A 26,305-nucleotide genomic window follows, 5' to 3' on the forward strand; every position below is an offset into this window, starting at 1 on the left:
TCCCTTGTGACAGTAGAGCTTTTTGTAGGTCCATAACCATGAACTCATTCATTCATTCAATTTTTCCATCTTTACCCAGAAACTTGGTTCCATAACTAAATAACTTATCAAACAATGGGTGAGCTGGAAATTTCAATCAACCAGATATACAGAAAGCTGTAATAAACTTTCTCAGTCTTCACCAAACACGTCAATACTAAGCACATACAATTTTCAGATCAGAGATATTGAGAGAATTTCTTCAAATGGACAGAAATAACTCAATAACTTCAAACATTTTTCATAAGATCCTTATGAACACTTTCACACAAATCTTTGGTTATACTAACACACATTGCATTTTCTCCAGTTTACAATCTATTCTCTGCATACACTGCTCTGTTTTTGTATGAAAATTATCTGAACTTGAGCTACATTTCCTTTATTTGCAGACAGTTTCAGAAATTAGCAATATTTGCTCACAGATGCCTGGATGCCTAAAAAAGAAGACCAAGAACAAATTTTTGTAGACAGGCTGTTTAATTTTTAACACATTTACAGATGCTTTTCTGAGATAATGCCCAAACTAATACTTAGAAGAGAACTAAAGAGGACTAAAACTAAAAAGGGTACTTGGGACGTTGTCTAGGATGAAGAACATCCATAGTGACGCTGTTATTCAGTATTTCTAATATATTTTACTGTACTTTAGCACAATAAATTGAAATCCAATATCAATAAGTAATAAACAATAAGCAATCTTGCTTCTTCAATTTATGTTTCCCCACTAATGCCATACTTTTCCTTGATCCCTAGTAAGAAATAAAAGATGGACATTTATTACACACATTTTTTAAAAATCTGTAAAAATCAATGTGGTGATATTTGTAAATTTATGAAGAAATCATATGAAATAGTTATTTCTGTATGTCCATCCAAATGGGTTTGGCTATCCTATATCATTCTTGAAAAAGAAGGGTCAACAATAATAGAATATGAAAGATTATCAACCATCCAATTTTTTAAAAAATGAATTAAACTAGACATAAAGCTGCTACCAAAGGAAAAAAAAACATAGTTCAGCTTTATTTACAGATGAATGCTATCAAACATATGAAGAGGAATGAATACGTAGTCTAAAAAACTGATTTTAAGAAAACATTTCCAAATTTCTTTTATGACACAAATAAAATTCTAAAAATTAAAATTAGGGAGGATTATTTAAAGGAAGAAAATAGGCCAATATTGCTAATGAACACTCGGAAATTTTAAATAAAATCTTAGTCAAAACAAAAAAAATTCCACAGCAATTTAATTAAAAAAGCACAATTAACCAACCGAATTTACATTTATATCCAAAGATGACTCAATATTAGGAAAACAAATAATTATATATAAAAAACAATCATACCAAACTATGCAGTTAAATCAATATAAGCAGAAAAGCCTTTTTCAAACACAAAATACATTGATACTATAATAAATATAGCATATAGGCTTCAAAGGGTCACTTTTTAGTATGATTAAAAAATATAGAATTAAAACCAAAAGGTGGCTTTATTTGTAATGAGAAAACAAGAAATTTTTCAAATGAATATAAAAATAAACAAGGAGATACCCTTTCATTGCTGTTATTCAACAGTTCTAGAAATAAAAGAATTTGTAAATAGATAAGAGAAGGAAAATAAAGACATGAACATTAGTAAAGAGAACACAAAACTATTTCTAATTGGAGGGAGCAATGTTGGGTTATTTAGAAAACGCTAGAGAATGAGCAAATTCATCAAGATAATGAATAGCTTTATAAAAGTAACCAAAAAAATAGATCCACCCAACAACAAAAAATCCATTTTATGTATAGCTATACAACAATTCAGGAGAAAATCACATAGTGAGAAATCACATCTTTAAAAAGACAAACTACAAAAAAAAAATATGGGGGGGGTTCTAACAAAACCCACTCAATACACATAAATACAATTAGAAAACATTCTTAATTGAAATAAAGAGCAAGTCAAATAAATGAGAGTATTCACCGCTAACAGCTGGGTCATACAAAAATGATAATATGATAATATTACCCAAATAAAATGATAATATAATATTACCCAAATAAAATAACAGATTTAAGGATAAATCAATTATTATGGGTATATTTCATAAAGTTAGAAAAATTCAAAAGCATGTAGAAACAGGTCTAGATTCTCAAAAGGAATTCAAGGGAAATTCTAAATTTCAAATTACACTGTGAAGCAATAATTATAAACACTATTAGGTAGTTTTTAAAAATAAAACAAATAGATAAGTTGAATAGACTAAATAAGAAGAAACAGATATAACCAAACTCAACAATTTATTGTTTAATAAATGCCAGAACATACATTAATTAGGGGAATGCTTCCTATCTAAGAAGAATTGCTTGAAAAACTGGAAAGCAATTTGAACATACACCTTCAAAGTTATTAAACTACATCTACCTTTTGGCCCAGCAACAGGATTATATCAAAAGTGACCACAGAGAAAGGAAAAATACACATCAAAAGGAATGTTTATATAGCATACTTTTTTTGGTCACAGAAAAGATGTGGAAACCAAATGGTGCCCAGCAACTGAGAAATGGCTGAAGAAATAGTGGTGGATCAGTGGAATAGAGTAGGTGCAGTAGCAGGAAATGATTGTAGTAATCTGCTGTTTGATAAAACCAAAGAGTCCAACTTTTGGGACAAAGACTCGCTCTTCAATTAAAAAAACTGTTGGGAAAATTGAAAGTTAGTATGGCAGAAACTTGGATTAGACCAACACCTCACACCCTATACCAAGACAAGATAAAAATGTATATAGGATTTAGACATAAAAAAACAATATTATGAGCAAACTAGGAGATCAAGGAATAGTTTGCCTGTCAGATCTATGGAAAGGGAAGCAGTTTATGACCAAGGAAGAGATGGAGAACATCATTAAAAACAAACTAGATAATTTTGATTACATTAAATTAAAAAGCTTTTGCACAGACAAAGCCACTGTAACCAAGATCAAAAGAAATATAGTAAATTGAGAAACAATTTTTACTAGTATTTCTCAAGAAGCACTCATTTCTAAAATAATTCCCCAATTTACAAATGGCCAAAGGACATGAAAGGCAATTTACAGATGAGGAAACCAAAGCGATCCATAGTCATATGAAAAATTGCTCTAAAATCACTACTTAATAGAGAAATGCAAATTAAAGCATCTCTGAGGTACCACTTGATAACCTCTCAGACGGGCCAATATGAGCAGAAAGGACAATGATCAATGTTGGAAGGGCCTTGGGGAATCTGGGATGCATACATTGTTGGTGGAGCTGTGAACTCATCCAACCTTTCTGGAGAGCAATTTGGAATTATGCCCAAAGGGATCCAGCTACTGGGTATATATGCTGAAGAGATCATGGAAAAGGGTAAAAACATCACTAGTACAAAAATATTCATTAGCAGCCCTGTTTGTGGTGGCAAAGAATTGAAAATTGAGTGAATGTCTATCACTGGGGAATGGCTAAACAAATTGTGGTATATGTATATTATAGAATACTATTGTTCTATTAGAAACCAGAAGGGATGAGAATTCAGGGAAGCCTGAAAGGATGAGCAGAACCAGAAGAATGTTGTACACCCTAACAGCAACATGGGGGTGATGATGAACCTTAATGGACTTGCCCATTCCAAAAGTGCAACAATCAGGGACAATTTGGGGGTATCGGAGATGCAGAGTATACCTGTATCCAGAGAAAAAAATGAGGAGTTCAAACAAAGAATAATGATTATTACCTTTAATTTTAAAAAAATTCTTATTATGTAATTTTGCTCTTAAACTTTTTTTCCCCCTTAAGGATATGATTTCTCTGTCAGCACATTCAACTTAGATCAATGTATAGAATAGAAACAATGTAAAGACTAACAGACTGCCTTCTGTGGGGGTAGGAAGAGGGAAGTGAGATTAGGGGGGGAAATTGTAAAATTCAAAGTAAATAAACAAATTAATTAATTAAATAAAAAACTATCCATTTCTTTTCTGTTCTTTGGTACATAAAAAGTTCTTAACCATTCTTTTGAAAAGGTTGAGCCTTTTTCCCAAATTGGAGCCCAAGGTAAAGAAGGAAGCAACTGTCTTCCCCTCCCAAGACAGATGCCAAGTCCAAGGCTTTGAAGGTCAGGAAGGATGCTGAAAAGACTAAGATACTAAAACTTAGAATTCGACCCAAAATATACAAAGAACTGTACCCCTAGGAAAAATAAACTTGATCATTATGCCATCAAATGTCATCTTGAACACTGAGTCCTGGATGAACAAACCCCTTGTCTTCATTGTAGATGTGAAAGTCAATAGGCATCAGGCCAAGTGGGTGACAAAAAAAAAAACTATATGATAGGGGCGGCTAGGTGGCACAGTGGATAGAGCACCAGCCTTGGAGTCAGGAGTACCTGGGTTCAAATCCGACCTCAGATACTTGCCTAGCCGTGTGGTCTTGGGCAAGCCACTTAACCCCACTGCCTTGAAAAATCTAAAATAAACAAACAAAAAACTATATGGTAGTAATGAGGTCAAAGAAGGTCTGTCCTTGCTTCAGATTGTGAAGCTTTGGGTATTGCCAACAAAACTGAAATCATCTAAACTGAATCCAAATAGCCCATTTAAGTTTTTCAGTATTTAAAAAGAGAGAGAATGATTGGGGAGGGGGCAAGGGGGGAAAAGAAAGAGAAGGGGATGGGGAGGGAGAAGGGGTGGGGAGAGGATAACATATATCTTTTCTCCATAGAAGCTGCCCCCCATCACACATCCCCACCTCCAAAGCAAAACAAAAACAAACTACGAAACCTCGTCTTCCCTGTGGAGGGAAGTGCTACTCCTTTACTCCAACTCCCAACCCAGTATTTCTAGCAAGTGAGAAAATACTGATGCATTCATTCAAAGTATCATAGACAAGAGGAAAGACAAGATCATGCAGGGCTTATCTGCTGCCATCTGGTGGGCAGCAGGAACATTGCAACTCTGGGGAATATTGGTGCCCATTGCTGACTGGTCTTCCCCCTACCCCCAAACCCAACCTATTGGGAAAGACAACTCTGTACCGACTATCTCTAGACACAGGCAGACCCTTCCACATTAAAATAGGCCCACGAGGAATTTTCTATCCTATTGTGGTAAACGGAAATGAACTGTAAACACGCATTAGTTATCTCTTCTTCCCAAACGCAGTACAGAAAATAACCCAATTTTAAACTCTAAAGAAAGTCAGGGCCAATTCATCTTCTGCTTCCTGCATTCTCCCAACCAAGGCAGGTAGTATTCAAGGGCCCATCACGGCTCCCCAAAGGAATTGAGCTATTTGTTACTTTGGAGTGATTGCTTATGAAATGCTATAATGCTACAAGGGACAAATTTTAACTCTTTGTAACAATGTCTTAAAGGCAATAAACAAAATAAGCACTGAAATATCAAATTAGGATTTGAAAAGGATATAGGTTGTGGAAGAAATGTAAGGGTGAGAAATGCAGGACAAAGAAAAATTAAAGGGCCATAACAAATAAGGAAAGGTTGAACAAGCAAGTTTATGAATGTGATAGAATATCACTGTGCCAAAAGAAACTACAAATACAAAGAATTCAGACTTCATGTGGAAAGACATGAAATGAGGGGTGAGGTAAAACTCAAAAGAATATACACAATTCTGGAAATAGAGTATATTAAGAAAACACTTAAAAGACAACAGAACTCAGGTGAAATACATTAGCCAATGATCAGGCAGATGTAAAAACACATTTTCTTTCTTTCTGCTAGTGGAGTAAACACAACCAGAAACCCCATCAAGAAAGGACAGTTCCATGGCCACAAACAATCTTATAAGCTGTGTAACCTTGTTCAAATTCTTAACCTCTGCCCAGGAAGCATCTGGGAGGCTCAGTGGAAAAAGAACTGGACCCTGGCAGGAAAACCTGAGTTCAAATGTATCTAGAGACACTTAACAGCCTGGTGAGCCTAAGCAAGTTACTCACCTGTTTGTTTCCACTCAATAAAGAAATAGCAAAGCACTCCTCTCTTTCCCAAGAAAACTCTATGGGCAGTACTGGCATGCTATGTCCACAGGCATGACTGAATGAACAACAAAGCATTCCCTACTGAAAACCACCATTAAAGGATTGGAATCAAATGTATGGTCTCCCCACCGAGTCCCTTTAGAATCTGTATGCCCCCAAGGATCAACACCATATAGGCACCCATATGATGTCCTGCTTACAGTAATCTATGACTCTAAGACTCCTACCCCCCTACCCCCCACCCCCCAGGTGGCTGTGTTAGAAAGGCTGATGAGCCTAAGATGCTATACAGGAGGGAGAAGTGGTTTCCAGCTGGTCAGTCAATTGTAAATCCAATTATTGGGATAGTGAGGAAGGATCTTTGCCTAGTCTGGCATGAGGTCATAATGAAATGAAATGGCATAATGAAAGGGATCTTCAGGGGGCCTGTTTTCCCACATGGAGCATAGACTCAACATACTAAGCTAACTTCCCTTTCCTTTCCTCAGCTTACTGATCAGTTAAATGAGTATTTGTTGTTGACTAGAATTATCATTAATATCCTCTTTCCTTACAACTATAACATTCTTTGTCTAATGAAGGCAAAGATCTGGGATTAGAGGCAGAAACACAAGTCAGATATGCCAGTTCCTCCTCTCCCTTTCATGTCTACCATCTCAGGTAGGGTCAAGTGCTTCAACAACCAGGTTGGAAGCTCCAAGGTAATATACATTGCCCCATACTAACTGCCTAAGGCATTTGGGGAGTGGAAAATAAAATACTATTCAACTAGAAAATCAAAAGAGCCTGGGGGAATTTCCTTTAAAAGGGTGACCAAGACCACTTTATGTGTGTCCTCTGGCCTGACTAACAAAAAAGCAAAAGGATTAACTATTGTTATACCAGTTCACAAAGCCAGTAGGCTAATGAAGTGAAAAATAACCCTTCTTTTGAGAAGGAAGAAGCCCTAGAAGCCAAAGACAACTCAAGCAGATGGCAGTGGAGAATCCCAACACCAGCTGTTCTACAGGAATGGCAGGCTGAAACTTTGGAAGCAAAGAGAAACAGCAGCTAAGTACCTGAAATAGAACTGACAGTGAGGCTGAGCTCCTGGAAGCTGTAGTTGGGATGGATGTTCAAGTCACAATGCCAAAGATCCTGAATTTCCACGGGAATATTGGTAAGTACAGGAATCAGTATAAGAATAGCCATTTTGTTATATATTTTCTTGGCTAGTCTGCCCAGGGAAAACTTGTACTACTTGCTTTAAGACTAGTAGGAAATGCACATGATGGCAGAATGAGTGTAACAAGATAATGTAAAACATTCCACAATAAAACTGGCAAGGTGACAGGATCCAAAGTCCTATGAGGCTCCTGCTATCTATGATTTCAATATCTTCAGAGGAAAAATGCCATATTTCAAATCACAGTAATTTTATTGATGACTAAAACATTGTACTGCCAGCAGCCTGCAAGTGTGAGGAAATTCAAGAATCACAAAAACAGGTCAAAAGCCAAGTTATTTTCCTATGGTAAATATGCTAAATGTCACTGTGGCTTTGGAGACAAAGGACTTGGGAAATGGAGGGGGGCAGGGAGCAGTGATACAGCACCAGGGGAGGAAAAGTGTACAGGTAACCTGCTCTCTCAAGGGGAAACAAACTGAGTTCTCTGACAGCTTCAGTGAGTGAGGAACTGATGCATTAAGTGTATCTGCATTACCTCTAGAGATGACAATACTGCCTCTTGCCTCTAGAATCAACTGAGATGCTACTATACAAAACAGCATAAAGAAAACTTTAGGGAAATATTCTGAAATAATTGGAAAACTGAGTATTGAGACTGTTGGAGAAGAATAATCACTGAAAGGCCAAAGTTTCTCTTGATGTTACCAGAAACATGCATACATCTAAGAAATGGACTAAGAGACATGCTTTCTCCTCCCAGTTCTGCCAAAGAATCTCAGTTAAGACCTCATTCAACTCACCTGTCCTCTCTAAGACATGCATAAACTGAGGAATAAATTACAAAAATTCATTCCAAATAACATATAATCTTCTATACCTACCACAAAAAAGTCAGAGATTGACATTGGTATGTCATCTTAAAAAAAGTATGCAATTTGAAAAATCACTTTTAGTTAAGTTTGATTTAAAAATCATTTTCATCATAGCAACTCAGACCTCTGACATTACAAATCTGTCTCTGAATAGGGTCACTTCTTTCAATATGAAACAAAATAAAGGGAAGAGAAATGAAGATGGGGGAGTTGGGAAGCTGCAACAAGAGGAGAAAATGACAAAGGAAGAAGGAATGATGACAGTGCATTTGGAGAGGAAGAAAGAAAGATGCAAAGATATAGAAGAGAATGGCCAAAAGAGGGAGAAGAGACAAGCAAAGAAAAGCTATGAATCAACTGGATAAACATTTTTACTTGCTTTGCATGTAAATTTTTAAGTGTATTAAATACAGAAGCACTTCATTGCACAAAGATCCCCCTTTATGAGGACTATTACAAGCCTCAGGAAAATTGGTACTCTGAATCAGCAGGTGTGCAATAGTACAGCTGCTGATAAGGAGATAATATTTGGTCAGTGAGTTTTGAGGTCACTGACAGAGTACCTAATTCTCCTGATGTATTAAAAACACAGAACATATGGTATTTGATGTGCCAAAAACTGTCAGCCTCATAATTAATTGATAAGGGTACATATGGTAAGTACAGTAGTATAAATCTCTCAATGTAAAAAATGCTGGAGACTATTCAAGGTGTCAGTGTGAGTCTTCCCCACAAATCTCTCTTCATTAATGTTTCATATGGAACCAAATGTGTTGTAATAAAATGGCTATTAAAGCACTTATATTTATGATGATTTCACTTTGTACAGCTGGAGTTAACCTTTCAAATTCTAAATTCAAAGTTGGAGCTCAGTAATTAGTTATGTCAGCTGTTCCTAAGTCTGAGGTTACCATTTCAGTTTTTCCCTTTTTTACATGGACACTGTACCCCATAGACGGATAATGAAGAAAATAAACTATCAAATTGGTTTGGCACAAAGCTGATGACAAATACACTACTGTTAAAATGAACATCAGAAGCTGATAATAAGATTGCAGCTTTTGAATGATCCAATTCATCTGGTTTCATCATGGGCTTCACTTAATTCTCTCTCCTATTAAAACAAAGCTGAAAATGAAAGAATTGACATAGAAGGAGGGTTTGGGTGAGGTTCCAAATCATGGCCCTGTTAAGCCCCACCCCCCAAGTTCTAGCAAAACTTGACCCTATTAAAAGTAGCAATGGAGAGTCCATTCTGAGTAAGTGCCCAGCATTGGGATATCAAGAGCACACAAGAATATGTCTGGATTGTGCATCATCACAATTCTTTAGAGAATGAACAAGTACATGGGAACTGAATGTTCAGCTCCTTGAGTTCCCCTTTGTTATTTTGCAACACTCTGTTAGTTATATCGCCCATTTTTACAATATACTTTATTAAACTGAATAAACAGATAATGCAACAGCAAAGTATTAGTGCAAAAAGACACATGTGATATCTTTAGGGATAGTTCTCCATCCAGTAATGCAGATGAAAGGTCACTGGAGTTAAAACTAAGGGAATAATGGAAAATTGCCCTTTTAAAAAAAAAGAAAAGGTTTAAAGTTCTTTAAAAATGAGATATTTCTTTCCAAGATTCTGGATTCAAGATTCAAAGAGATAAGATGAAAAATAAATGATGGAGTTGACATCTGGGTGAGTTTTGAGGATATTAAAAAACCCCACATTAATTCATCAGCATTTCTGTATAAAACCCATGAACAAGAGGAAAAAAAGAGAAATACCAGTTAAAATACCAGAAACTGTAGACAACAAAATACTTAGGAATCTACCTCACAAGACAAAACTATATGAACACAATTGCAAAATACTTTTCACACAAATAAAGTCAGATCTAAACAACTGGAAAAATGTCGATTGCTCATGGTTAGACTGAGCTAATATAATAAAAATTATATTTCAATCCAAATAAGACATAAGCTTCTGGGATAAGAACTCACTATTTGACAAAAACTGCTGGGAAAACTAGAAAACAGTATGGCAATAATAAAATACGGTCAAAATGGATTAAAACATAGTGATACAATAGACCAATTGAAAGAACATACTTGATCTGTTGGATCTATGGAGAAGGGAGAAGTTTATGAACAAACAAGAGTTAAAAAAATTAAAAATTGCAAAATGGATGATTTTTACTATATTAAATTTAAAAGTTTTTGTAAATATAAAATTAAAGAAGCCAAGATTAGAAGGAATGAAGAAAGATGGGAAATAATAGTCACAGCTAATGTTTTTGATAAAGGACTAATTTCTAAAATATATAGAAAACTGAATCAAATTTATAAGATCACAAGTAAATCTCCAATTGATAAAGGGTCCAAGCATAAGAACAGGCAGTTTTCAGATAGAGAAATTAAAGCTATAGTCATATGAAAAAATGTTCCAAATCACTGAATGAGAGAAATGCAAATTACAACAATTATGAGATACCATCTCACACTTATCACCTCGGCTAATATGACAAAACAGAAAAATGATCAAGATTGGAAGGGATGTGGGAAAACTGGGATACAAATTGATCCAAGCATTCTGGAGAGAAATTTGGAACTATGCCCAAAGTGCAATTAAAACTGCCCTTTGATCCAGCAATACCACTAATAAGGTCTTTATTCCAAAGACATCACAAAAAATGAAAAGTTATATAAGTACAAAATATTCATAGCTCCGTTTTGCAATTGCAAGGAATTGGAAATTGAGGGGATGTTCATCAATTAGGGAATGTTATATGAATGTTATGGAATATTATTGTTCAGTAAGAAATCATGAGGAGGAGGACTTCAGAAAAGCATGTAAAGACTGGCATGAACTGAAGCTAAGTGAAGTGAGTAGAACCAAGAGAATGCTGTAGATATTAACAATATTGTGAGATGGATCAACTAAGATGGACACAGCTTCTCTGAACAGTTCAATGATCAAGGACAATCCTGACAGACTGATTATTATAGAAAATGTTATCCACATCCAGGGAAAAAACTAGAGTCCTAATGCAGAGTAAAGCATACTAGGTTCACTTTTTAAAGTATTTTTTTTAGTTTTTTTTATCTTTCTAATGCCACCCCCCCCATGGCTCTAATTTCTCTTTCATAACATGATTACTATGGAAATATGTTAAACACGATTGTACATATATAACTTTTACCAGATTGTTTACTGCCATGGGGAGAGGGGGAGGGAAGAGAGAGTGGTAGAAAAATATGGAACTCAAACTAGCAAATGGATGAATGTTGAAAACTGCCTTTTGCATGTAATTGGAAAAATAAATTGCAATAATACACTGGAAAAAAAAGAATGAATGATGGCATGATGAATTGATGATAAATATATCAATATAGTCATAATCCCACATTTGTAATAAATGGTAGGAAGCAAAAACAAAGAAGGAAAAACATAATAAGAAATAAAAGATGAAGAGAGGAATGGGGGGGGAAAACCCAGAACTGATTGCTCAGTCTCATCCTATTGCAGAATTAACCAATAACAAATGTACATAAAGCAATAAAGTATGAACAAATACCTCTGATTGAATATTAACAAGTCTAGCAACTCACTATATCAGCAATGCAAGACTGTTGTCTGTGTTATCAAACCCCAACCAGGCCTCAATTCTCTTAGTCAAAAAATGAGGCATTTCAAAAAATTCAACATTTATTAAGTATCTATTATGTACAGAAAACTGTCCATGCTTCCTTCTGTTCATCTTTAAGATAGGACTGGATGATTTAACATCACTTTTGCAGCAGAACAAAAACACATTCTCTCAAAATCACAAGCATCTTCGCTTGCCTTTTGACACATGTGCCATCAAAAAAAGAGGTTCCTATCTGGGAGGCAGCAAGGTGCAGTTATAAGAATTCTCTGAGTTCCTGAAACACTGAAATTGACTTTTCTCTCTCTAACATTAGACATCCTCTATGTCATGATCTACAATTATCCTCCTGAAGAAAGACAGAGCTAATTCTTACAGTAGCATGGCAGAAGAACAACACAGAAAGACTAAATTTACACAATATCCTAAATATTCAATAGAATCATCACTTTAAGACTCTGATTAAAAGGCAAAGGAAGGAAAAGGAAATATCAAAACAATGGGATAAACCACTGTTTGATCAGTATAGAAAGAACTGGAAATTTCCGACCTATTCTTTCCCCTATTTGCCTCAACAGAAAATCTTCATTCTATATTGACTCCCTTGCCTTTTGCTGAAAACACACTCAGATCTCTCTCACATTTAAAAAATAAAATCACCCCAAAACATCTATCATTGATTCTATCATACCACTATCTTTCCAACTTCTTCCAATCAAACATCTAGACAGAATAATTACTGTCTCAACTTCCATGGACTCCCGAGTCCCTTGCAAAGGGCCTTCTTGAACTAACCACTCTACTAAAATTGCTTTCCTCAAGGTAACTACTGAGCTCTAAAGGCCTTTTTCAATCCCATTGTCCTTGATCTTCCTGAAAGATTTCACCCCTTCTTGATACTGTCTTCTCCCTTGACTTCTGTGACACTGAATTCATAGTTCTCCTATTATCTCCTTATTAGTTCTTTTCACCCCACTATCTGAATGCACCTGAAGGCCATGTACCGTCACCTTCCATGCACTTCCTAAATTCTCTTCTTTTCCTAACTCATCTTTTTCCAGGTTTCAATAACTATTTCTGAAAATCAGTCAAATTTATATCTCCAAACTTGATACATCCCCCAGGTTTAAAGCTCCATTTCTAAATGTTAACTAAATATTTTCACCTGGATATCCCACTATCATCTTAAATTTATATATATCAAGTTAATGTTGACTTCATAGATCTCAATATATAACCAAAATTGAATAAATCTTCTCCTTTCTCTTTCCCTCCCCAATTAATCCTGCCCTCCTCCTAACTTTCTTAGTCTGCTGAACATAGTATTATTTCTCCCAGTCCAAGGCTTAAAATATCTAGGTCTTCATTGAAAGTTTTTTTGCTCTCATTTCCTTAATTAAATCTGTTGCCAAGTCCTGTTGATTGTAATGCTATTTCTTAAAAATGGCCCCTCCATACTACTTCCACTTTAATTCCAAAACATCTTTTCTTACTATTTCTAGCTTCCTCTCCACAGCTATTGCTATAGCCTTTTGCTCTTTAAGTGGTCTACATCTCAATCCACTTTTTTACATTTATCCAGAATAATCTTGCTTATTCACTGTTCTGAAATCACCACTTCCTTGATCAAAAGTAGAAACCTGTTATCACAGTATTCAAGATCTCCTCTTTCATAGCATTGTTCCAATCTCACATACTCTTTTCCATGCTCTATATCCAAACCAGTTGGATTATTCCTATCTCCTCTCTTCATGATGGCCTCTCCCATCTGTTTTTTTCTGCTCCACCACTACCCATCTCAAAGGTAGACTCTTACTACCCATCTTCCCATTTCTATTTCTACCTATTGAAATCTTACCCTACCTACAAGGTCCAATTCATGTTATCGACAAAGGTTTATCTGATCCCATCACTCAGAAATGATTTGTCCCAACAATCAGGCACAATTTTGGGGTATCTGCAACAGAGAATGCCATCTGTATCCTGAGAAAGAATTGTGGAGTTTGAACAAAGACCAAAGACTATTACCTTTAATTTAAAAAAAAAATGTTATCTTATTACGTAATTCTGCTATATCTCATACTGTATGTTTCTTCCTTAAGGATATAATTTCTCTCTCATCACATTCAATTTAGATCAATGCATACCATGGAAACAATGTAAAGACTAACAGACTGCCTTCTGTGGGGGGAGGGGGGAGGGAAGCAAGATTAGGGGGAAAATTGTAAAATTCAAAAATAAACCAAATCTTTCAAAAAAAAGAAATGATTTGTCCTTCTGCAGTCCTTGAAAAGGACTTTCAAAGACTCTCTTCTTTGCATTTATTGTATGTTGTTAGAATTATTAATGCACATGTCTTATGATTCTCATGCAAGGATGAGAATTTTGTCTTAGCATATCCTTGTGTTACTAATAGCTCACATATTTGTTCATGTATCTTTCACATAGTAGACACTTAAATGTGTCTCATTCACTCAATTAATAGAGTTATCTCTTATCTTGACAGCCATTCATGTATCTGGAAGTATGGTCCTTCTATGAGCACTGCATCCAAATTTTGTACTCTGAAAGACCAGGGCTAGTACACCCTTGGCAATGTAGCTGCAAGTCTGAGCAAAGATCTGATAGAGAAATTAAACTCCCTGTTATTCTGATTCTTCCATTTCACTTCTGTCAATCAATATCTTGATCAGAAGCTATGTGAATGCTGAGAGGAGAGAAGATATAAAATGTTTTGAGTTGTGATCAGAAGAGTTGATGAGACATTGAGTGACAAAAAGATAAATTTATTAATTAAAAATCATCTTTGTTGCAGTCATGTATTTTTATTCTAATAACTTTAATTTTAATTTAACTCAATTTTAATAATTTAATAGATTTTATTCTAATAGCTTTAATTACAGTGCTTGTCCAAAAGAAAACTGAAAACTAGCATACAAAACAATCAATTGTATATTGAAATTATGTATTATTATTAATAATTTTGAACTGTGTATTGAAAGCAGTTCTGAGTTTTTCCTGAAATAAAGTTTAACAGTTCCAGCTTCTTCAGTGTTTATCAAAATACGGTTGCTAAATCTGACTCTTACAGTAAAGAGATATAGTAAAGGACATTTCACATATATACAGATGGTTGAATTGTTCTACCATGGGTTCAAATACTTCTAGAATGGAATGACCTCCAACATCTCATGCTCAATTAATTTTCTTTCAAAACCTAGATAGCATACAGAAATGCTTGGTATTCTTAACTGGACTTCATACAGGATTTGCTCCTTGGCTAAATTATCTTTTCAGGTCATACTGAAAATATTTTGGGTCTTTCAGTATACAAGATATAATATGATGGGGTGCATTTCAGTGGTTTTAAGTGTACCAACTATGCAAAGAACCATATAAATGGGTACAGCCATCCTTATTTATTGAAAAAATCAGTCTATAGAGTGGGCTGATTCTAAGGCTCACTTACCTCCATTTCAGCACAATTAGCATGCAAATTCTGTATCATTTCCTCATGGACTTGGAGAGCCAACTGGGGAGAATGCTCTAATGGGGACATATCATTTTCCAAGGAATCCAAGACAGATCTCATTACATCTCGCTCCTGTAGGCAGAGAAAAAGAAATGGATTTGAGCCCTACCACTATTATTATTATTATTATTATTATTATTATATGCTATTGTGGAAACAAAACAGTTGGAAAAGACCCTGTATGGAAAGGACAGTGTGGCAAAATTCTAGAAATATGGTTTGGGCAGGAATGCAATGAAATGATTCCAGGGCAAGTAGAGAATCAAATGGATAGAGAAACGGTGACTGATCTCTATGAGTCGTACTGATAAAGGCAAAAATTCCTTCTTATATATGATGAAAGCTCTCTTTTGGGGGAGCTGTTGTGTGATCAAAATCATTACCCCACTTCCCCTTAAATGTTCAATAATCAATGCTGATTCATTCTTCCAATGGAACTAAAGTTGGAATCAAAAGGTTATCTTCACTTTTGCCATCAGAATCTTACAGCCGAGTCACTGATGAGGACTTGAGGCTTTTGAAACTAATGTACTGGGAGTCCAAATTAAGCACTATTTTTTTCTTATGACTGAAGATAAAGTTCTCCATTAGGTTTTCAGTTCAGTACATCCTACAATAGCTATAGTACCAGCAACAACCTTCAAGCTCCAAAACTAACAGGGCAAGAAAATGTCTGAACAAATCAGACCAAAAACCTAGTATAACTAATATTGCCTCTGTCTTCTGGGGAGCTCACCTCAACATTTCATACTGTCTCTTTCCATGAGCCCTATCACCCAACCCATCACAAATACACTGGTGCTGAAGGGAGAACTAGACTAGTCCTTGTCCTCATTGCTGACTTCAAAGCCTTTCCTTTATGCCAATCCTTCAGCCATGTATACTCCTTTGAAATGCACTCATTTAAAATTTTCTGCCCTATTCAGATCATGACAGGGGCTGTATGAAACATTCTTAGGTCATTTTCCTGTCTTTCTCAAGGATTTCAGCACCTGGCTTACCACTTTTCTCTCCTACTCTGACTCCTGCTGAAACATCCACGTTAACAATTCTTCCAACTCCATAACCTTCGAATTTCTCTATTCCTTTCAATCCTTGGATCTCATCATTATTCAAAAATATTATCTGATATTCCTCTTTTGATCACAACTTGCAATCATTTCATAGTTCCCTATGCTTCTTCAAACTTCCTAAGCCTATTTGCCCATCATCAAAACCCTCAAATGTATACATCCATCCCACAACATTTTCTCAGGCTGATACCCTCTATTCGGACTTTATTGCCCTGCCTTTCCAATTCTGACCTTACAATTAATCAATTCAACTTGGCACTGTCATCTATCTTGAATCCCTCATCCCTTTATTGAACTGTGAAAGAAATCACCACTCATCCTTTGATAAAGCTCAGGTCTAGATTTATAGAACCACACTGATCAAGTACATTATAAATCTGTGCTACAGAAAAACAATCCCTTTACTCTTCTGCAATTGCTTCCCCATCTCCTTCTCCCTGGAGATCATTCCAAAAACACTCCTTATATCATCCATAACCTCTATCTGCTCATCTGATAATCTTGCCTCTTATTTTTTTCTCTTTAAAATGTATTTATTTTTCTAATTATATTGCAAAGATAGTTTTCAACAATCACTTTTTTAAGGTTTTGAGTCAAACATTTTTCTCTCTTACTCCCTTCTCTCTCTCTCTCCTCCCTCTGACAGAAAGTAATGTTATACATGTCTAATTATGTTATACATGTCTAATTATGTTAAAGTTATCCTTATTAATCATGTTGTGAAAGAATCAAATCAAAAAGGGAAAAAAGAAAGAAAAACCATGAGGGGAAAACAATAAGACATAAAACAAATTTTAAATATTGAAAATAGTAAACTTTGGTCTCCATATCGTTCCCTGGATATGAATGGTATTTTTCCATTACAAGTCCTTTAGAACCTGTTTAGAACTGAGCAAATCCATCATGGCTGATCATCACACAGTGTTGCTCTTAGTGTGTTCAATGCTTTTTTTATGAAGAAAATGGAGGACAATCACTTTCAATTTTCTCTCTTCTCATTCCTTTTCTCCTCAAAATTTTTCTCTCTTAATCTCTATTGATGTAGTCCTTTACTTGACAAAGGACAGCTTCTCTACATATGCTGTTGATGGCAACTCCTCAGGTGTTTCCATTGGATTATAGTCTCAATTTTCTGTCTCTCTGTCTGTCTCTTTCTCTGTGTCTGTCTCTCTGTATCTGTTTCTCCCTCTGTGTGTGTATGTGTGTCTCTCTGTCTCTCTGTGTCTGTGTGTCTCTGTATCTCTCTCTCATAATCCATAAGCCAGCCCAATTGAATGTGTTCTTATAGCACTAGCCCAGATATTCTTTTCATACCACCTTTCTAGGTAATCATAAAAAGTACAAATGTTTTAATTATAATCTCTATATAAATGACATCCAGATCTATAAATACAGTCCTAGACTCTCCTGGAGCAGCTAGGTGGTGCAGTGGATAGAATGCTGGATCTGGAGTCAGGGAGATATCTTCCTGAGTTCAAATCTGGCCTCACATACTTTGCTTCAGTTTCCTCAACTATAGCTGGAGAATAAAATGGAAAATCAATTCAGTATTACCCCAGATGGGTCACGAAGAGTCAGAGCTAACTGAAAAATAACTAAACATAAGAACTGACTCTCCCCAGAGCTTTGGTCCCTGGCATCACCAATTGCCTATGGCTATTTTAAACTGGATGTGTTGGAAATAGCTCAAACTCAATCTGTCTTTCTGTTAAAACTCTCTCTTATTTCACCACCATTTTCCTGCTTTCTAGGGATCACACACACTTAACAGATTTCTTTTTACTCATTCAGACACTCTTAGAACACCAATTCTCATCCCTTCTTGCCAAAATTACCATAATGTCCTCTTCATCTCAAGTCTCTATCCACTCCAGAAAATATTATACAGTCTTGCAGAATCAACAGGGTTCTTAACATCCTAACTGATTATATCCTTTCTCTTCTTAATAATCTCCAATGGTTCCTTTTGCCTCTAAGATGAAATAGTTAACTCCTGTTTAAAGAAGATTTAAAGACCTCCAGCATCTGAACCTCACCTATTTTTACATCCCTACTATTACAGTCCCACTGATAGTCTGTGATTTGTAATACAGCCAAAATGACGTCCTCACATATAACATGTCGCTTACCCACCCCCATCCCCGGTACCTGGAATGCCCTCCCCTCAATCCCCCCATCTTGGAGAATCATTTCTTCCTTATGGTTTCACAAAGGACCTTTTATATAAAGCCCTTCTTGATCCTCTCAACTGTTATTAATCTCCTTCTCCAAGTACCTTTTAGAGATCTCCTTATATTTATTCTGTATATATTTACATGTATGTATTCTTTTTGAGAATAGGGATTGTTTTATTCTTTGTCTTGATGTCCCAAGAAGCTACACAATATCTGATATATGGTAGTTGCTTAATAAATGTTTCTTAACAGTGTTTCTAGGCTTCTTCATCAGAATCATATGAACAAATCTGCTTTCGGGGGTTATTGGGGAAACAGTATTAAGCTATAATACAAATTCATATCTTCATGAATACTTTGGGGAGCTTACCTGCTTTCAGTGAGTCCCACCCCCCAAGAATAACTGTATATTTCTCAATCTATGGTTATCCTTTTTTCTCACTTCTCAAAACCTTGCAAAACTATACCTTGCAAGATCTGCAAGGGAAATGGTTTCCAACTGGTTTAGAATATCCCATTTTCAAAGCAACCATCAACTCTAATTCCAGAAAAAACTGTGCCTATGACATAATGCATTTCAGGTAGCAAATAAGCTTAAAAGGCCGATCCAAATGGCTAGCTATACAGCACCAAATTATTAAATCTACCACCCACAAAATACTAAATCCTTAATACAGGAACTATTTAAAACTCAGCCTTGTCATCGAGGAGCTAAATTATCTCTCTGAGAAATAAGAGAGGCAAACATAGATCCAAAGTCCTGAGCTTTGTTTTCACAACTGCTACAATGTAAGAGTATTGGCAAAGAAAGTATAGTAAGAAGAGGCTGTGGTAAGATGAGTTGAGGGAATGGTGATAGAATCTAACTCCTACTCCCAAAAAGGTTTCTGGGAAAAAAGATAGCTGACCTAGCTTGGCTATAAACTCAGTAGGATAATTCACTTCATATCACTGAGACACAGTTTCCTTAACTGTAAAGTGAGCAGATTAAATTAGTCTCTAAGGAATCTCTAAACATTCTTCTACCTCTAAAATTCTGATTCTAAGAAAAGGTCATTATCCTAAAGAGTTAGAAAAAAATTATTCAAATATTCTGCCTCTCAGAGTAATGATTCCCCCAGCTTTGGGAAGTACAGGGATACCATGCCATTATTTTTATTATATGTGCTTTTATCCTTATATCTTTATTTAAAAATAAAAAAGCAGCCAAGTGAACATGTTTCTTATATGCAAATGGAGCAAATACTTCTGGTTGGTAGCATTCATGAAATTATTCTGGGAAAACCAGGAAGACATTGAAACAACACAAATTCAGATTTGGGAATCCCTGGTTTCGAATCTGAGCCATCCATGTGGCTTGCTTTCATATCAGTGGACATGGAATTGTCACCTCACCATAGACTTTACAATTAGTTAATGACAAAAAAAAAATCTAATAAGCAAGAAATTAAAGTTACAAATCTAACTGAAACAAGTCACCTATCTGTGGAAAATTTGTTCCAAGAATAAAGTTTATCTAGTGTCATAATTTTATTGAATTCCTATATCTTACTATTGACTTTTATAGTTTCAGCTGGTTACCAGAGTTATCATTATTAAAGTCTCTATGTTGCTCAAAGGGCCAAAGGGGTTTTTCCTTTCATAAACAAGCTGTAATTGTCTCTTTTATTGATCAATAAATCTCTAAACTGCCTTACTTCACTAAAGTTCTATTCTGTTAAATCTTCGGCACTACATGGCTTTCAAAGTAGAAAAATACTAAATAGAAATAAAAATAAAATTTCCTTTCTCTTTTTTTCTTTTTGAAGAGATTGTTTTGTCATTAACAATAAAAGACCAAGAAGACTGTAGGACGACTTTGATAATGGCTTTTTAATGACAGATTCTAGTCACGGTGAAATCCCTTCTATTTCCACATGAGCAAACTTCAACTATTAATCTAAAAACAATCACACAAGGCCTTGCTTGCATTTTCTTTGCTCCAGCATAGAGCAGAACCTAAGATTTGCTTGGGAAAGTACAAATCATAATGATATTTTCCATTCCATACTTTTCTAATGGCATAGAAGCAACCCTATTCCTGGAGATAAAATTCCTATTTAATTTACCAGTGAATGAAGGAGAGAATTTGAGTATATTGTGTTACTTATGAAGAAATCAACCAAAGGATTGTGTAAGGAATTAAGCTAGTCCAATTAGTAAGGAGAATAGAAAATATATCGAGGCAGATATGGGAATAATAACTTTAATAAAAACTTGGGTTGTAAGATATCGCCTTCCCTGTCTTTGATATGATGTTCTGTCCTTAAATGGGACAGACTGTTATAAAAATCAGCCAAGCCACTACCAGTAAAAGAGTCCCTATCTTAAGCTGGGTAAAACCGGGTAAAATATTCAAAACCTCCATTTTTTCCCTACCTATTCTTTTAGATTGGCATGCTTTTCACAGAAGGATAAAAAGGATAAATGATTTATAACTGAAAGGGACCTCTGAAGTCAAATTCAACTCCCTCAATTCACTCCCTCAACTCCCTCCAGAGAAAACTTGCCCAGGGTCACACAATCAGAAAGAGTCCAAGGCCTGATTCAAAAACAAGTTTTCTTCAAGTTGAGACAAGAGAAAGCCTGTCTAGAGAAATTCTCATCTCATTACAAAAGCCTTACTTTCTTGATCCCACTTTGTTCTTCCTATGTCTCCAAAATATATATAATTCATTCCTAACTTTCCAGTAGTCTTCCCTCAGGCTCCAGTGTTCTTCCTAAACACATCTAAGATGACTTCAAATTAAGAATATCTTAAATGACAAATCTATAAAAATGTAACATATATATTGGCTTATATACTACCCCTCCACACACACATACACACATTTTGACACAGATTTTGAACACAGACTTTAATCAAAATTAAAGTTCAATCTGGTTCCATGATAAAAATGTAAACAAATAAATGAGTGAATAAAAATTTAAAAAATGAAAAACAACAACCTTTACTCAGAATTTAGTTCCCTTCTCTCTTAAGTAGTCTCTAAAACACTCAAGACCTAACAATAATATCCTAGAAGGCAGAAATGGCTCTAAGTCTAGAAAATGCTCTGTATATTAGAACAGAAAATGTTCTACTGCTCTAGACGTGTTCAAATGCTCTAATTGTTATGATGAAGGCTTCACTCTTATTTTCTGGAAACAAAAGTTGCATAATAAGAGATTCAGAATATAAACATACATTATGAGAGCTAGAAAAAACATTCAGGCTCACTCATTTTAACCTTTTATATTCAAGATGAAGAAACTTAAAGCCCAGAAAGGGGAAGGGATTTGCCCAAGGTCACACAGGAGTTTGTCAAATGGACCCAAACCATTGTCTTTCCACTACACTATGCATGAAATCAATCCATTTAAGCATCATTTCTTCTGCCTTCCCATGCTTGCCCATTTCCCTCCCGCCCCATCTGAAAGTGCCAGTGAGTCATAAAATAGCTCAAGATGGATACAAAAGAAAGGGTCTGAATAATCCATCCTTGAAACAAGAACTGACTGTGTAACTCTCTCTCTGCCAAGTTCTCACCTTCATCAGCATAAATTCAGAACCTGTTGTGTTTGTGAGGTATAGTCAAGATGCCAGCAGGTGCTTAAAAGTGCCAAAAACTAGAGAGGAGCTGTACACATGAATGGCCACATGATGGAGTGAGGAGAAAAAGAGGTGTGCCATCCTGTGACATCCCAGCACTAATTTAACCCCTGCAAGCATAGAAAGGTGCATGTGCTCTTGGAGCTTCTGGGTCATCCTCTGTGAAATGAGAACTTGAATACATGCACTACTTACATCACAATCACAATTGTTATGAGGAGAATGTACTGTCAATATAAACATTATACAACTGTGAACTACAACTATTATGGGTCTTGATAGCCAATTCCACAGTATGAAAAGTCCTGAGTAAGGAGCCTGGTATAAATTAAAAGACATTAGATTTGGCACCTCCTCCCCCATTCCCCCCCAGCTTCAATTTTCTCTTCTATAAGACTTAATAATGTCTAAAGATTCTTCCAATTCTAACATTCTGAAATAAAAAATTCTATTGAATTACTTTTGAAGAATTTTAGTGCAAATATGATATAAACTGGGTAAAAGAGGCCATAGAAAAAGACTTTAGATGAGAGATTTTGGAATTACAAATGAGTATTTCTCAAATTAATGGAGCTTCAATTAAATGTGGAGACAGGGGGAAGGGGAAGGGCAGGGTCTGAACATTAATAAAAGACTTCTAGGTACTGTCTATCCTCTAATCAGGATAGCTTAGCTTGGTAGAGTTTTGAATGGTGGTTGAAGGAAGAGCTAGACTAACCTCTGGAGAGATTTTCTGCTTCCAGGATTCTATGGTTTTGTGTTAATAAGCAAACTTGCAGAAAGGGATAAAAATGTTCTGGAATGAGCAGGATGACAAGTCCCTAGACAAGTGACAGGTCTGAGTCAGAGAGGAAGAGTAAAGAGAAGGTTATATGTATTAGTGGAAACTTCTCATCCAAGTGTTTGTCTGAGAAATCAATATTTAGATAGCCTCATAAATCTACATGAAACATGGCAATAAATATTCCTGTATACTAAAAGGTGGCACACAGGGAGTAGAGAGGTAACTATTAACTTTCTGCACACAATGTATCTACACCAAGACAAGACCAAACTAACAGACATATATCCAATAACAAATACAACATGCTAAAAGCAACAAATGCCTAGTTCAGATGAATTTGTGAATCAGCCATGAAGAGCCACTAATTTTAAATAGCATAAGTATTATGTAACATATTAACCTGACTAATTGCAGGGAACTATAATTGAGAAAAATTTCCTGCTTAACAGAAATAGAGAGGGTGGCAATCACCATCAGCCACCACCGTCATCATCTCCTATTCCTCATCATCATCAATCCATCTTGATGTGCAAATTAACTTACACTGCATTATAAAGTATAAATACAGGAAAGTACCAATAAATACAGGATGTAAGTGTGTGCACAGACACACATGAATACAAAGATAGGTTATGAAAAGAAGTAGAAAGGAGAAAGATACAGAGAAAGACAACTGGAGGAAAGAGACAGCAATGGCAGAAGGAAAAATTATGAGTAAGCAAAAATAATTGTAACTTAGAATATATACCAGCCAGCAGGGGAAATATATATGGACAAAGATAGATGTAGGGCTATTTATAGGGGAAACACGGGGTAGTTTCTTATACAAACATCACAATCTAAGGAAACAGGTATTCATACTGCTTGGTAGGACCCTCAGAGGGTAGTATTTCTCAAAATTTGTTAAATATAAATAAGATTTTTTTCTCACGTAGGTAATAATGTGCTTGACTAATACTATATCAATGACATATTGGATAGAACTAAGCTAGGAAAATTAAAAAAAAACTATTATGACTTCAGTGAATCAATAAACATTTATTAAGTGCCTACCACATAATAATGAATAATATGGAGGACTCACAAGTGCCAACCTTCTGCAAAACAGGTACTTAACTTAAGAAGGGGATGGGAAAAAACAATGAGCAGTAGTGAAAGAATAAAAGCTATCCAGAAAAAAGGGGTGAGGGGAAAAGTAGAGTGATAAATTTAGAACATCATAGATCACAAATCTATATCACAAAAATGTTGAACTTCAAAGGATAATAATACATTCACAAACAATGTATGAAGAGACATCAGAGAAGATCTAATCTAATTTCATTTTACTGATGAGAAAACTAAGGACATAAGATGTTAAAAGACTTAGACATGCAAAGAACTAGAAAGGGAGATGATGCCAATCAACTGAGGGATGTCTAAAACAGTTACATAGAACTTTAAAGTAGATGATTTTGAAAGAATATTACTATAGGGGGCAGCTAGATGGCCCAGTGAATATAGAGCACTGGCCCTGGAGTCAAATCTGGCCTCAGATACCTAATAATTACCTAGCTGTGTGACCTTAGGCAAATCATTTAACCCCATTGCCTTGCAATGCACCCCCCCCCACACACAAAAGAATATTATTATGCTGGTTAAGAAATGATAAGAGAGATAGCTTCAGAAAAACGTAGGAAGACATAAGAACTGGGGCAAAGTGAAGCAAACAGAACCAGAAGAACATTATATACAATGACCATAATATTGTGGCAATGATCAATACAATGAACCATGAAAATTCTAAAGGATACAAGATGAAAAATGTTATTCACCTCCAAAGAAAACTAATGAACTTGAGTACATTTTCCCATCACTAGCTTCCCCCCACCTTTGCCCAACATAAGGAAAAGTTTTGTATAACTTCACAGATATAATGAATATTGTATTTCTTGCCTTCTCAATGGAGAGGGGAGGGATGGAAGAAGGGAGAAAACATAGAATAACAACAAAAAAAGATTTGCCCAAGGCATTACAAGGTACTAAATAACACCACACAGGTAGCTCTATGGACTCAACAAAGTCTTAAGTTTTTCATGTGAATAGGAGGGAATGTATATATTGGAGCTACATTTTCTCTCATGAGCTTGCTCTTCACATCCCATTCAGTCACTCCAGAACACCAAAGAGTACCCAGAATAGGCCCCTTGTATTTTACTCCTACTACCATAGTTCATGTTCTACCTTTTGATCTTGCTCTGGGAAAAATCATTGAATCAATATTTCTACTGCTGTTGGAAAAGATGCAACAAAATACTGTTCCACTAATGATCTTGAGACCCCTAAACTAAAAGCCTGTCCATGGCCACCACATATTCCCCTACTAGAATGTAGGCTCTTATTTGGCACATTTCAGGAGCTTAAACATACTTGTTAATTCACTGATTACCTGAAATGTAGCTCCTAGGTAAAAAGGGAAAAATAACAAAATAGAATGAAGAGATAATTCCATCATGTTTGAAGGTTAGATGGATTCAGTGGACATTGTGGGTTAAGCAGTGAAAGGCATGATTATTTTTAAGGCTACACAGCTAGGTAATTATTAAGTGTCTGAGGCCGAAATTTGAACTCAGGTACACCTGACTCCAGGGCTGGTGCTCTATCTACTGCATCAGCTAGCCGCCCTGGAAGGCATGACTATTAAGAAACAAGTTTAGTTAAGTTATTCAAAAGGAGTCACCCCAATGACCACAAATGTGTCAAATAGAATAGCTGCTAGCACTTAATCAATAATAAACGTCACTGCTACGATCCTCTACTTCCATTAAGCTCCAAGAGGAGCTGCAAAAACTAAAAAGAGTAGATTAGCATTTCCTCTGTTTCACCCTGAAAATTAGACTAAGCTCTAATTTGTTTTCATTCTAATAAACTCCTACCTCTCTTCATCACTCCATTTGAGCTGAGATATCTGATTCATTCTCTCCTTTACACCCACTCAAACCAAGCTCCTTTTAAAAAGGAACTCAAAATTTGTCTCACTCTACAGGTGGTAGCTTAGCTTGAGATGAGTTTTTCCTTCAGTTTTTCTCTCTTTTTATAAACCCTTTCCAAACCAATCATTCAACTGCTCCCACACAATCAGTCTCACCAAGTCTGGGTCACCTTCACTCACAAATCTTACTCAGTTCTTAAGTTTATATTCACTTTATAATTTTCAGAAAAAAAAGAATAAGAAACAGAATAGGAAAGAAAAAAGGGAGGGAGGAACTTAGTTTAGACTCAAAGAATTCCAACATTCTTTTCTAATATATTATACATATAAACATATACATGAATATGCATATATATATATATATATATATATATATATATAATTGGAAATCTGTATGTAC

General features: G+C 35.5%; 1 protein-coding gene across 5 annotated transcripts in view; it reads right to left on the reverse strand.

The window, feature by feature from the left end:
• Positions 1 to 26,305, reverse strand: part of MAD1L1 (mitotic arrest deficient 1 like 1) — an 894,370-nt gene that overhangs the window by 478,366 nt on the left and 389,699 nt on the right. For 2 of the 5 annotated variants that reach the window (XM_074208805.1, XM_074208806.1), the window contains exon 1: positions 6,012 to 10,282. Coding sequence is in view for 3 of the 5 variants with exons in the window: in XM_074208802.1 (XP_074064903.1) it covers positions 15,210 to 15,344; positions 22,088 to 22,099 (147 nt within the window). In the remaining 2 variants the exon portion in view is untranslated. Of the gene's footprint in view, positions 1 to 6,011; positions 10,288 to 15,209; positions 15,345 to 22,087; positions 22,439 to 26,305 lie in introns of those variants that run through there. The other 3 variants (XM_074208802.1, XM_074208800.1, XM_074208803.1) reach the window with 3 other exon arrangements.

Source organism: Macrotis lagotis, chromosome X (assembly GCF_037893015.1).
Source record: "Macrotis lagotis isolate mMagLag1 chromosome X, bilby.v1.9.chrom.fasta, whole genome shotgun sequence".
In the NCBI taxonomy this organism is placed as follows: Eukaryota; Metazoa; Chordata; class Mammalia; order Peramelemorphia; family Peramelidae; genus Macrotis; species Macrotis lagotis.